Source organism: Trematomus bernacchii, unplaced genomic scaffold (assembly GCF_902827165.1).
Source record: "Trematomus bernacchii unplaced genomic scaffold, fTreBer1.1, whole genome shotgun sequence".
NCBI lineage: Eukaryota > Metazoa > Chordata > Actinopteri > Perciformes > Nototheniidae > Trematomus > Trematomus bernacchii.
Genome location: NW_022988050.1, coordinates 16,035,375 through 16,048,873, shown reverse-complemented (window position 1 = coordinate 16,048,873; position 13,499 = coordinate 16,035,375). Strand labels below are relative to the sequence as shown.

Below are 13,499 nucleotides of genomic sequence, written 5' to 3'. Positions count from 1 at the left end.
GGAGCAGTAGTGCTAACCTACCTCTAGAAACTTGCTGGACCCCTCATGCTTGTTCAGGAAATCTTTCAGGAATTCTCTCAGGCAGTGATGATGCTGTTGCTGGAAGTACAATCTCTGGAGTTTCTCCTTCTCTTGGTTTGCCAATTCTGAAGACTTGAGCCTCACAACAGCGTCCGGGGTTGCACAGTTCATCAAGAGACATTTAGCTAAATCCAAGACTTCTTCTTCCTCATTTGCTCCAGGAGACTCAACAGCGTTTTCTGTTTCCATCGGTTCTTCAAGCTCAGACATCACTTTGTTCTCACCATCACATACCTCAGTGGATTCATCATCGTTCTTTTTCATTGACGCAATTTCTTGCCCTTTTCCTTCAGTCTCTATGTCCATTGCATCACCCAACTGACCATCCTCTTTATCAGGGTCTTCTTTCTGTTTGTTGGCATTTGGTCCAGGTGATTTGTTTGGATCTTGTCCTTCCAGTAGGTCTTCTTGATCAATTTGTTGATGTTGTCTTACTGTACTGTCTTCACCTTGTAGTGCTCTCCTTTCTAGTGCTTGCAAGAGAGCACTGGCACAGGCATCTCCATGGTGGCCAATGAAAATATCAGACAACTTGAAATATTCCAAGGCCTCACCTGAGAAATCATTCACCCACTCCTTCAGTTTGCGGTGAACCCTGTGTTGCCATGGTTCCAGATCGGTACTCCTATCCACCCTGTGTTTTTCAAGCCTGTTGATGAGGGGCATGGGAAAGTGCTCATAGACCTTCTTCTGGTCCTCTATCACCACCAGTCTGAAGTGTGTATGGACACGACATTTGACTCTGTGGGAACCAAGACCAAGATCAACGTATTGCTGATTACTGAGGTAAACGTAGTACTGGTTCAAGGCATCGTACAGGCTTTCGTAAAGATTTTGCATGTTGAGGAGGATGACAGTACGTCCGGTCTCCATGCAAGTCTTCACACGGTTCACGTTACGGCAGATTTGGGCATATTCCTGGTCCTTCGGGAATCCTGAGCCAAAGACTATTTCAGGAGGTGGATAGTCTCCTTTGGCGAAGATGTGTTGCTGAAGGAAATGGAGAGCTGCATTGTTGGTGGTCAGCAAAAGGAGGTAACGGCTCACATGGTTGGTGTCATGGTCAAGATTCTTTTTCACCATTTTCAAGGTGCTTGGTCTTGGAATTTCTGTTACGTTCTGGAGAACCTCTTGGAAGAACATTACGGGGTCAAAATCCTCTGGTTGTCCACTGAAGTTACGCAAGATGGCCTCAACCAACTGTTCACCATCTGGCTCTTCTTGTGTTGAATTGACAACGGCAAAGAGCATTTTGACCAGGCTATAATAGTCCCTTAGACCAAAGAACTGATTCTTTGTTGTCTCATTACAGATCCTCAAGAATGCCTTTGCCAAAGACGGGAACAGGTGATTGATTTTCAGAAGAATTTGTTTGGAGGAGGAGCAAATTCCCTTGGCAGTTGCCACAAGTTCATCCTCACTCGGATCACATCTTGACACAAATATTCCTCTGTTCATTTTTGCTGGGTCAAGAGCCCAGTTGGAAATTCCAACAAAGCCAACCTTCATGTGTGGATCTGGCTTGTCGTTGTCAATGCAACCATCCTCCAAGAGAGGGTGAAGAGTCTTCAGGGGCATCTTAGGAGAATCTTCTGCGAGTCCTATCTCATCAAGGACCACCACAGATACATACTCGTCCATGTTTTTGTCCTTCTGGAAACGGGCACAGTTCCTGAATGTCCCTATGATTCCCTCTGGACTTGAGTGAGGACTGCACTGGAAGGAAACCATATGAACTTGTTTGAGTTTCTTGAATAGTTCACAGTGTGAGTTCTGGCCTTGCATGGCATCAGCGACCACTGTTTTAGCAAGCGACTTTGAGCTGCCTGGCTTACCAACCACAAAGAGTGGGATCCTGAGCTCAATGCAAACCACCATGAGAAACACATTCTCTTTGAGAGCAATATTTTTGGCTATGGTCTTCCCTGTCTGTATGTTCTGAAGGAAGAAGTCTTGACAGGTTGAAATCTCTTGCTGCAATGCTGTTGAAGAGCGATGAGGGTCTGGAAAGTACCTACAAATCACGGAGAGGTACTCATCTTTGGCCACCAGAGATGGGTAGTAGCAGACCCCAACTGAAAGAATCAAGCACTTCAGTGTTTTATGAGCCGCACTGAGGGGAGAGCAGTTGTTGAAAAGGACCTCGCTATGCTGGTAAAACCAAACTAGCACCTTCATAGTCCTCTCCACATCTCTGAGACTCACAAAACTGCACTCATTCTTCCGACCTCGCATATATTCCTGCGAGGCTGCCAGCACATTGGAAATGATGTCCTTGCAGGCTGCTGGCAACCGATGTTCTTCGAGTTGCTTCTGCACAATCTGTTTGATGTAGGAGAGTTCAGTTAAATCACTCAATTGACCAAAGTCCCACACCAAGGAAGCCATGCTTGGTGGCAGAGGATGAACTCTGTACACCAGCTGCCTCAGGGGGACTTTGCCAAGACGGTCTTCTGTTTCATCTGCCTTCACTCTGTATCCTAAACCAGCACGTTCCAAACGTTTAACCATTTCAGGTGAGTGCTTCCTGTAAGGATTACATGCAGCAATTATTTTTAAGCCACTGCCTGCTTTCAGAGGTTCCCCTTTCATTGATTGGTCACACAGGATTTCCTTGATGGCAAAAAGGGCCTCTGTAGTGTTGCCTTCGTCAAAGAACAAAATGGTGTCTAGTTTGTGAGATCTTCGGTTATTTACAGCAAGTATCTCTGCCTCTCTCACTTTTCTGTAGATCATCTCTGCTGTTGTTCCACCATGAACCTTGACAAGTACCATGTTTTCCACAGGTTTTTGCTCCCTCTGCAGAGCACAAAGGAAACGGACTAATCTGGTTTTACCGCAGCCTGTTTCTCCCATGATGACAACTGGAATTCCACATCGGAATCTCATGTGTATTGCCAACATCTTCATCACATTGTCAGCAGTGAGTTCATATGTTGGGTCTGGATCAAATGTTCTGTCCATTATTCCTTTCTCTGCACCAACAACGCACGAAATCCTTTTGATTTTGTCTGCCCGGGGCAACTGATCAAAGTCTTCTGTGAGACAAATCGTTTGCCGTTCCAAGTCTTCAAAAAGTTTTTGTGACATGACATTTTCTATCAGGACTTTGTTGCTTCGAGGATCAACTGCATTGAATGTGTTTTGCCTCGGACATTTCAGCACATTAAAGCCCAGAAATGACATTGAGAATCGGTCTGCATTAAAGAAAATGTATGGATGAGACTCATTTTCCCAATGCTTGCGAATTGTCAGACGGGCAAGAAGGTCATCTTCCAGACTGTTATTGATGGGCAGTATGGAACTTTCATCAGATGTGTTCAGAGATGGCGTAGCAAAATCTTTTGCCATTCGGATCATAAACTTCACAACAAAGCCTTTGAAACCGGGAAGCTGGTCAGCCAGAAAATCTGGATTACAGAAAATGGAGTTCTCACAGTCTTTCAGTTGCACATTGAGGAACCAGGAGAAGTTCTTCAACTCTGCCCAAGATGGATCTTGCATTCCACAGTTTGACAGAAAAAGATTGACACAATCAATGTGATTTCCCTTTATGGATCCTTCCTGGTATTTAAACCGATCCAGATTCTGATTCTGACTGTAGAGCATTAAGTACTGATAGGGTCTTTGAATACCCTCACTGCAAAACTCCTGCTCATCCATGAGTGGATCAAAGGTCGATTTTTTCAACACCCCTTTACTGTCCACCAACTGCTTCACCTCTTTTGGAGGTCTACAATGGATGGTAGGCAGAATGTCAAGAAGTCCAAGCTTCACCTGAGTGAGAAAAAATAAAAAGAGGTATGGTCTCAATAAAAAGTCATTTTTTTAAATGTTGCTTTACATTTGAAAGTGGCACAACCCCTTAATTTAAAACGTTCGTATCACCTCAGGACCAAGTATAGAAATATGCTGTCATTAAAAGCTGTAACTTGACAGAGCTTAAAGATGTTTAAAGAGGACATATGCGTTCATTGTTAAAAAAGGTCTGTATTTTTCTCATACTGCCTGTGCTGCCGCAGCTCTTTTCGCCCTCTGTCTGAAACCAGAGCCAAGTCTGCTCTGATTGGTAGCACAGTGGTTCCCAACTGGGGGTACGAGGACCCCACGGGGTAATTGAGGGGATTGCAGGGGGTACATAGAAAGATTAGGGGTTGCAATATATTTCCACAAAAAAACCCATTTTAAATCAAGTTTCTTAAAACTGGTGTCCAGCCCCCAGAACTATCAAAGCTTAGGAAATACAAGCCCACGTGTCTAATTGAAAGCTCTAATCTTATCAAAAGATGTTCAAACTGCTAGAAGTGAGTCTTAATATATATTTTTTTCACTCACAATAAGTGTACATTTAAACAAGTTTAAATGCATTTGTATTAAGGTTGAGTTATACAAGTGATTTTCATTCAAGGAGCAGTTATGTTGAATACGATTGCAAACAGTTATCATCGAATCATCACAGATGAGAGAGGGTACTAGAATTGCGACCAGGTCAATGGATACACGAGACAAAAAAGGCTGTGGGAACCACTGCGCCAGCTCTGTTGAGATTGGTCAAGCGCTTAGTGATGTGTCTGAATGTCGAGCCCCTTAGCTTTACAAGGTGGTGGAAGAAACTATATAACAAACTACAGGAATAGGAAAACCCAAAAAGCATAATTGGGCCTTTTTGATGTCTAAAGATCCATATAACATGACTTTTTAATTCAGCATTTTCTGACAGTTAAAAATAAAAATAAATCAATACCTCTTTTGGTTGGTTTTGAGTGGATTTGCATGTTCTCAGGACCTCAACTGTAATCAAATGAGAAACATTTCTTCTCCACAACATGCCATGGCTGTCACTCAAACAGCCCAGTACCAACAGATGGAACAGGAGCTCCTCGAGACCTGAACGGACCTAAAGGGTAACAACAGTACAGAAAAAAGACAGACTTTCAAGTACAACCATCAACAGAACAAGGCATCTGCCAAGACAAACAGCTGTGCATACTTACTCCAGAGATGTCTATGTGCAGGATGCAAGGGTCCTGCTCTCTCAAGGGGACAAGTTTCTCTGAAAGAGTCTTTATCAAGGAGTCCATATCAACACATGGCTCAATCAGTCTGATCCTGATGTGTTTTGCTCTGGGAGATTTCTGCTGGAACTTCTCAAACAAACGATCCACAAAAAGGGATTTTCCTATCGAAAGAAAAAACAAATGTATTCCGTCAGGATAAATGTTTCATGAAACAACTTGAATATTGTAACTGTATGTGTTTATGGAACTTTGAATGATAGCATTTAACCAATATTTTGTACATAACAAACAGATTCAACATGTGCCTCTATTGTATAAGCATTATCATAATGGCATTAGGGACATCCTTACCAACTGCAGGGCGTACAGATGACACCATCCAGACTGAGAGCTTATCAGGAGAAACCTGTGTGACAGGGTTTTGTGGGATGTTTTGTGTGAAGTGGTGATGTAGATATTTCCTGGCAGTCTCTGCTGTTAGACTCATGCCAGCCTGTACTTTGAAATTGCTGAAGAAAGAGGGTACATATCTGTGCTGGTGCTCAACCGGACTGACTATAATCAAGCGATAATGAGGGTTGGCACTTCTCTCAAGAAGGTCAAAGAGCACCCCAGAGGCCTCACTGACATCATATCCCAGCAGCCCTGGATTGACAAGAGAGTAGATCTTCTGCCAGTTTCCTTCTGAGCCCTGACCGAGGGCTCGGCGGAGAAAAATCTCCACCTCCTCCTCTGTGGTTTCCTCTTTGCAGACTAGAACCTCATCAGTAGATGGAAGAGGTTGATCTGGACTCTGCATGTAAAAAGACAGGATGGTGGTAAAAACTTCTGCACTGGGACAAATCACAAGATTGGGTTTTCCCTCCTGGAGAACCAGTGGAAGATTTCTTATGGTCTGTTCCTGGTTCATTTCAGAGAGGCATGAGAGGAAATTGGCAAGAGATGGGATGTCCAAGTGCTCGTCGAGGTACTGTGGCATGTCGTTCTTGAATTTACACCAGAGTTTTTCAAGACTGTCTTCATCGCAGTTCATCTCGTCATCAGTGTGCCCGGGTAGGGCGCCCTCTGCGGCATCATTATGACACTTCAAGACACCATCATCTTCATCCTCTGAGGAAAAATCCATCAAATCAAGATCCTCCTCCCTGTCCTCTTCACTGTGTCCCGGTGAAGCTGGTGTTGAGTCCATAGAAGGAACCGATTGATCTTCATTCACAAACTCAACATCTTCCTCTTCCTCATCCTGCTTTGAATGAATACTTGCTGCATTAATGTACGCTTCTCTAACATCAGTAGGAGTGCACTGAGGCTTTATGGGGAAAAGTAAAAGCCATAACTGTGGAGGAACTGGCGCTTGACGTTGACACACTTTGCGTATCCAGTGGCACAGGTACACCATCTGCTCTGAGGTGTAGTGGTTCAACAAGTTAAAGGAGGAGCGCATCTCACTGATGAAGGAGCACCATTCCTCTTTGCAGCTATCCATGGAGTGAGTCAGCTTTTGCAGCTGCTCGGTCACCTCTCCGTGGTACGCCATCTCTTTACCCTGCAGGGATAAGAAGGTGGCTTTGATGCACGGCTGCTGCTGTTGTGGGCAGCATTTGACCTCAGCATGCCATTCCCTGAAGAGCATGTTTCCAGATGTTTGCATCTGTAGAAGGATGGTGCCCAGTCTTTGAACTCCTTCAAAAACCTACAGCACAGGAAGGGATGTATACAGTTAATATCAGAAGATAAAGTAGACCCTAGGGCTGCACTCGACTTAAGATTTTTCAAGTTGACCAATAGTCGCCAATTAGGCGACTAATCGTCGCACGTATGATGTATTGCCACTGACCTCTGTAAACCTGTTGACTTGCTCTCTGCCGTGCTCGCCTTTGGAAGACATGAGCATGAGTTTGTTTTGTAGCTCCAGAAGGTCTTCAAGCTTGTAGCTCTTTTCCTCTGTGCCCCTTATTGTGACCCGTATCATGTTCTGTAGACATCTCTGCAAACAAGTGAAAATCTTACAATCTTCAATAACTTGTATGCATGCAGTTAGCATTGTTCATCTTAGTATCTTAGACTTTGAATGTGTGTCATTTTTCTGAACATTATCTTTTGTGCAATGTAGCAGAATGAGGACTCTACTGAGCAAGGAAGATGCTGAAAAGCTTGCTCATGTTATTGTTGATAAAATAAATAGCAAAGAAAATTCATTCAATAATTATCTTTATCTTTATCAGAAATACTTTAATAATCCCAAGGGAAAATTGTTTTCGTGACAGTTGTTCCACTTTAGAATGAATAAAATACAATAAAACAAAACAAAATGAAATATATTATTAAAATGTGGATTAAAAGATCAAATAAGATATATGACCATAATAAATGAAAGTTATATGTCCAGTAAAGATACAATTAAAATAATAAACTATTATATAAACATAAGAAGACATGTGCCAGCTTATCGACTCAGAGTACTGACACTCTGAGTTTAAAGTGTATCCTTAATGGAAGATGGTTCACGTACCTTCTCTGTGTTTTCATCACACCACCCTATGTGATAAACTCCATCAGCATTAATAGAAGAAGCCAGGGAGAGAGAGGACTGCTCCACAGAGCCGTGCGTCTCCTTCAGTGCTTTCAGCCAGCTCAGCAGGCGAGTGGACTCTCTCTGGAAAACAAACCCAGTGGCATCATTGTCACTTTAACACAGTAACAGGGCTTATATGTTCTGCATACAAATAAAGAATTACCAATTTGTCTGGTAGCTTGTCATCTCTCTTTTGGGTGTCCCACACCTGCTGAGCACACTTCAGGAACTCCTTAAAGCCAGCATCAGGGGAGAGGGAGTAGAGCAGAGGAGCGTATCCCATCACTGCATCGTGGAAACACGCCACCTGGTCGATCTCTGTGTCATTCTCTCCAGCAGAGATGGAAGCCAGGTCCACATACACCTTCACATCGCTCATATCTGTACAGGGAACAGAGTAGTAAGCAGACATCTTCTGCAGGACTGAAGAAGATTTATGGTTTTGCACTAATGTGGAGACTCACTTTTAAGGTTCTCTCTGACCCAGCTGACCAGAGTCTGGCTCGCAAGAAACTCTTCCAGACAGGCTGTGTGATGCTTGGTGACTGTGGAGAGCTGCCGTTTGGCTTGAAACAGGTCAGCAGTAAGGGACCCCAGGGGCCTCTGCTTAAATGTGTCTTCTTCCTGTTAAACCGACAATTACAAAAAATGTTTTCTTAAAATGATCATCAAGCTATGAAAAGCAGTTGCGTTACCGAGTTAAATTTGAAATCCTTAGTTTAAACCATTAAATGTAACTTTTACCTCCTGCGATTCAATTACATTTCTAAAAAGGTTCCTTTAATTTAAATGACAGATAAAAAGTAAAGTAAGGAATAACAAGAGTATTCCTTCTTCTATGTAGCCCACTGCAACTCAATTCCTTTGTGATTGAATTACGTTAGATAACAAGACAATTACCAGTTGGCTGAGAGCTTCAATTTCTGCAAATTTCCCAGAAAGCTTCATTTTTTCTGCGATTTTCAGCATTGCACTGGCTGCAGCGGCCGCCTCGTGGAGCTGCCGATACTCCTGGATCTGAGCCAGCCTCCGCTCCACCCACTTCTCCTCAGGTTTGAAGCTTGCCGAATCAGAAAGTATCTCAGACATCAGACTCAGCTCCTTCTTCATTAGTTTCCCGTCGCCCTGGTCGCCGGATTCCATCAAAACCTCATTGAGCTCTTCAAAAGTGATGCTTGCATTGGCCATGCTGACACCGAGCTGAGAGAACTGTGTGATCAGCGGCTGCCAGATGATTTCATAGATCTGTGTCAGGGTGACTGGAACAGGAGATGTGCAGGGTTGCCTCTCTGATGCCAGACATGCAGCCTCCCTGACCCAGTGGGACAGAATCAGGTTGCTGTGTTGCAGTTTGTGCATCTCATTGGACATTTTCAGGACATTCATACCGACTTTGTACCAGAGGACCTGGGAGGGGCCCGTCTTTCCCAGCTTCCTCTCAGAATCAAAGGTCTGAACAAGCACCAGTGTGTTCAGGCTCACAGTGTGCAGATCTGCACTGTGCTGCTTCTCCAGAGTTAACATCTCAGGAACTGGTTGAATAAGAACACAAAAAACATACATATCCAAACTCTATGCAAAAGTTCTCTAATTTAACATAAAACTATTTGGCAATGGGTTATTTTTCCACTTTGATTTACCTGTGAGGCTTTCTGCCACCTTTGCTATCATCTTTATCAGTGTATCCATTTTCTGTTTTCGTTGCTTGAAAGACTGCAAATCCTTCTCTCTCTGATTCAAAACCACATCTGCACTGACAGCAATGCTCTCAGATTTCATGTGTTTCTTGTCTGTGGAAGACATAATGCAGCTATTATTAATTAAAAACATTTCCAATAAGGGGGAATATAATGTAGTAATCAAGGGGGGATTTTTCGAATGAAAAAGATTCATACACTGCTGATGAAGTCTCTTGAACTGGTCTCTGTATTTCAGACAGGTCTCCAGGTTTCCCAGGGTCACGTGTCCCTGAAGCAGCGACTCCACCAGATGATGCAGAGCGGTCACACAGCTGTCGAAAACCTGTCCTGCAGCATCATCCACGTGGATCGACTTCCAATCACCTACACCAAAACAATGCCATTGTTACCATTGTGAAACTTACTGAGTAAACAAACACCCTTTAAGGATCAAATATTATATAAATGAATGATAAAAAATGAAATGAAGTACTGTAAGACAGCAGGTGGTTCATGGCAGACTGTGGATCTAGCAGCTGGACTACAGAGTCGTCTCTGAATCGTGCTGCTGATTCAACCACAACAGCAGACAAGACAACAACGGGTGGGTCCTCCGTCTTAGAATAGAGGCTCCGCATCAGGTCTCCCTCCTGCTTTCTCTGAAAACAGGAAGGTATGATCATTTAACTTTTGTCATTATTTCACTCTTGATTGACCTGCTTTGTTAGAAAGGTTTTGAGAAAGATGTACTTATGAACACTCAGATGGAGGATGTCATTAAAAGAGACAGAGTGGTGCACTGATGACGTATTTGTGTAGGCCGACCAGGAAGTTAGCATGGCTACATGTTCTTGATACTTTCACTGTTTTTCAAGCATGATGATCTCCACATGACACTCATTGTATGATGATAGAAAAGTAAAAGCAATTGCGAGAAGTAAAAAGCCAACGTAGGGTATACAAAACGAAATCACGGTAGCATGACTTCGTATCACCAGCGCTAGGCTAAAGGCTGCTACTGTTTGGCATGACAACATTTAGTCACATTTAGACTCTTGTTAGCAACCACTGCTTTAAAGGGGACCTATCATGCAAAATGGACTTTTGTACGTCTTTTATACATGAATATGTGTCCCCGGTGTTCCAGGGAACTCACCAAGTGTCAGAAAACACAACCCTCTCTCTTTTCCTCCATACCCAAATCTCTAAAAACGGGGCTGCAATGGATCTGATACAGACTGATACAGATTTGAAAATTCTCTGACGTCAGGAACGAGGAGCTCCGCCTATATGGCCAACTCTCCACCTATCAGGGGAATGTGGGGTTGGGCCACGGCCGGCCATTGCCGCTCGAAAGCACTGGAGACGCTGTAGTACATATGCCAGGCCTGTAAGTGGCGCTGTAGTCTGCCACAAAAGCAGTGAAAAAGACTTCCCGTGCATGGTTGCCATGGTTGCCCTTCTGTTTATTCTCCGCTGTGGCTTTTTTTCTCCCTCCCCGAGGCAAGCGTTTGCTCCTGCTCAGGGTTCGAGTTATAAACTGAGCTCTATGGGGGTCTTTAAAACTAACGCACACACACACACACACACACACACAGCAGAAGCAGGCCTCTACTTGCTACAAACTTAAATATGAAAAGGTTCGACTACGCACACACACATCATCTCGGCTCGCGCAGCACGCTCACAGGCACAGATTGCGCAATAATGTATTGCAGTGCAGGCATATTGTCATTCAAGAGATGCGTTGTTCTTTTGGAAAACATGTTTTTCTTTTAGCCTATTTACCTCGTTAACGTAAATAATACTCATTACATTGACACATGCATTATTTGTGATTCAAATAATGGTTGTTGGTAATGTATTAGCGACCCCCACAGATGTATGATTTCACTGCATCCGTGGGAGCTCAGACCCCTCCTTATGGGAGCTCAGCTCCCATTGGCTCCCACATAACTCGAACCCTGCTCCTGCTGCTGTAATTTAATGCAATCCCTCCCCGTCGAGGCAAGCACTGTAATTCTCTCCGGTAGTCCACCAGCAGATGACAAACACCCACCTCTCCGCCTCTTCCAAGGAACGAGGGGACCGTGCGGCAGAGATTCAGGTAGATTTTTTTTTGCCGGTCAACATGTCCGTTAAAGTTTAAATCTTCCGGACAAAATTAGAAAAGTGCCGGTCAAAGGTCTTCTTTGTTATTTATTGAGCTTTAAAACAAATGAATAATGACTCTATATAATCATATAAGAATAAAACACGGAGGACGGAGATCTCTTTTTCTCCCCCTCTTCTGACAGCCCAGCAGCTGATCTCAAAGCACGTGGTCAGCTGCAGCTCATTTGCCACAGAATCAGCCCCCTGCAAAAACAGGGCTGGAAAGAGCAAATGGAGCGAAATGAGGCATGGCTAAAAATGCATGATCGGTTTGGTATTTTGGAAAAACACTAAACAGACATGTTTTATATAGGTATGGCCCTACAATATATTGTTCAAATATAGCATGATGGGTCCACTTTAAATGACACATTTAAGAGTCAGACATTCACGAGTGGGGTATTCGCATCTTGATATCTTAAAAGAAAAAGTGAAAATTCTTTAAGCTAGTGTTAACCACAGATCTTATTTCAGGTATCTTAACAAAAAGATGTTAAAAAAAGAGACAAGCAGTCAGAAGTGGTAAAATGCTAACTCGTTTCTGGGTTTTTGGACTCAATCCTGCACGACTCTATTACATGGGTTAGCATGCATAGGTGTTGACCGTACATTAACACCCAAAGGCATCTTATGAATACAGAGCTTTCTGTAAGGACGCACCTTGAACAGATCATTCATATGCACTGTACCTGGCAGATTTCCTTGATAGCAGACTGACACAGCTCGTCGAAACTTGTCTGTACCACCTCGTCACTTTTTCTTATGGCTGCCATAGAAGTTTCAAGGCAGCAGACCAAGACTTTGTCCTCTTCACTGGCCTGCAAAAAAACACTGTAAATGTTCTGTAAAGAGGAAGTAATGTACCTGCTGCTACTGGAACTGCTGCTAACAGAATACAAACTAGACAAGGTCACTCACAAAATTAGGCTGAGGGTACAGTATTATAAGAGATAAGCTGTGGACATACAGATACTCTAAATATTTTTCCCACAGGCTTACACGTGGGAATGTCTAATAATGTCTATAATAATGTCTTTACTCTGATCAATAAATGATCACCTTAGAAATCCTCTTCTTCAGGTCTTTTTTCAGGCTCAGCCTCCAACTGGATGAAACTTCTTCAAGAGAACATTCCATCTTCAGCAGCGAGTCCCACATCTGATCATTCAAGAAAACAGTGTTCATTTTTCACCTTTTCAGCATTTATTTTTGTTTCAGTTTATCTGTTCGCTGTCAACTGCATACAAGAAAGATCCTAACTGAATAATGACTTTAAATATTTCCCAATATTCTTTTTAATGTTTACCTCAATTTCCTTTGGATAGCTGAGTGTTTTAGACGGCATCAGAAGGGGTTTGTGCAGCAATTCATCTCTCCACTCAATGACTCGCTGCTGCACGGATTGTAGATCCTCCAAGAGTTTCTTATTTAAGGTCTCAAACTCATCTTCTGAGGACTGAAAGGTACAAAAGAAACCATGAATTAAAGTTACTACTAGGGCGACTGTGGCTGCGAGGGAGTGCGGTCGTCTTTCAAACAGAAGGTTGTTGGTTTGATCCCAGCCAATGCAGTCAACATGTCGATGGCATGGCCAACGAATGTACGAATGTATGTGAATGTTAGCTTACTAGAGCAAGTGGCACTGCTCTGTATGAATGAGTTGTGAAAGGGTGAATGATGACATGTAGTATGTACAGTAAAGTGCTTTGAGGGGTTGTAAAGACTGGATAAAGTTCTATATAAGTACAGTCCATTTACCATTACCATTTACTACTCCAATATAAGGCAGTCATAATGCGTTTTAAAGAAATGATTACCTCTTTCTTCAGTTTGGCATCCACCATGTCTGCCAATTTCAACACCAGCTGGTAGGAAAGGACTGCAGCGTGGTACGACTGGACGAGTCGCGTTATTTCACATGTGTTTGTCAACACACTGATGCTGCTCTTGAAGACCAGCTTTATATTACCAGATTCAATCATTCTACAGACA

The 13,499-nt window shown here is 43.2% G+C and overlaps 1 protein-coding gene across 3 annotated transcripts in view; it reads right to left on the bottom strand.

Annotated features, from left to right (window-relative positions):
• The window catches only part of rnf213b (ring finger protein 213b), a 43,948-nt gene that overhangs the window by 23,854 nt on the left and 6,595 nt on the right, over positions 1-13,499 (bottom strand). For all 3 annotated transcript variants that reach the window (XM_034119207.1, XM_034119205.1, XM_034119206.1), the window contains exons 11-26: positions 13,325-13,490; positions 12,814-12,963; positions 12,567-12,665; positions 12,197-12,325; positions 9,847-10,012; positions 9,570-9,737; positions 9,315-9,464; positions 8,575-9,206; positions 8,139-8,298; positions 7,838-8,055; positions 7,612-7,755; positions 6,937-7,086; positions 5,451-6,792; positions 5,076-5,260; positions 4,826-4,978; positions 22-3,858 (exon numbers count right to left, since the gene is read on the bottom strand). In XM_034119207.1, the coding sequence (XP_033975098.1) occupies positions 22-3,858; positions 4,826-4,978; positions 5,076-5,260; positions 5,451-6,792; positions 6,937-7,086; positions 7,612-7,755; positions 7,838-8,055; positions 8,139-8,298; positions 8,575-9,206; positions 9,315-9,464; positions 9,570-9,737; positions 9,847-10,012; positions 12,197-12,325; positions 12,567-12,665; positions 12,814-12,963; positions 13,325-13,490 (7,849 nt within the window). The remainder of the gene's footprint in view (positions 1-21; positions 3,859-4,825; positions 4,979-5,075; positions 5,261-5,450; positions 6,793-6,936; positions 7,087-7,611; positions 7,756-7,837; positions 8,056-8,138; positions 8,299-8,574; positions 9,207-9,314; positions 9,465-9,569; positions 9,738-9,846; positions 10,013-12,196; positions 12,326-12,566; positions 12,666-12,813; positions 12,964-13,324; positions 13,491-13,499) is intronic.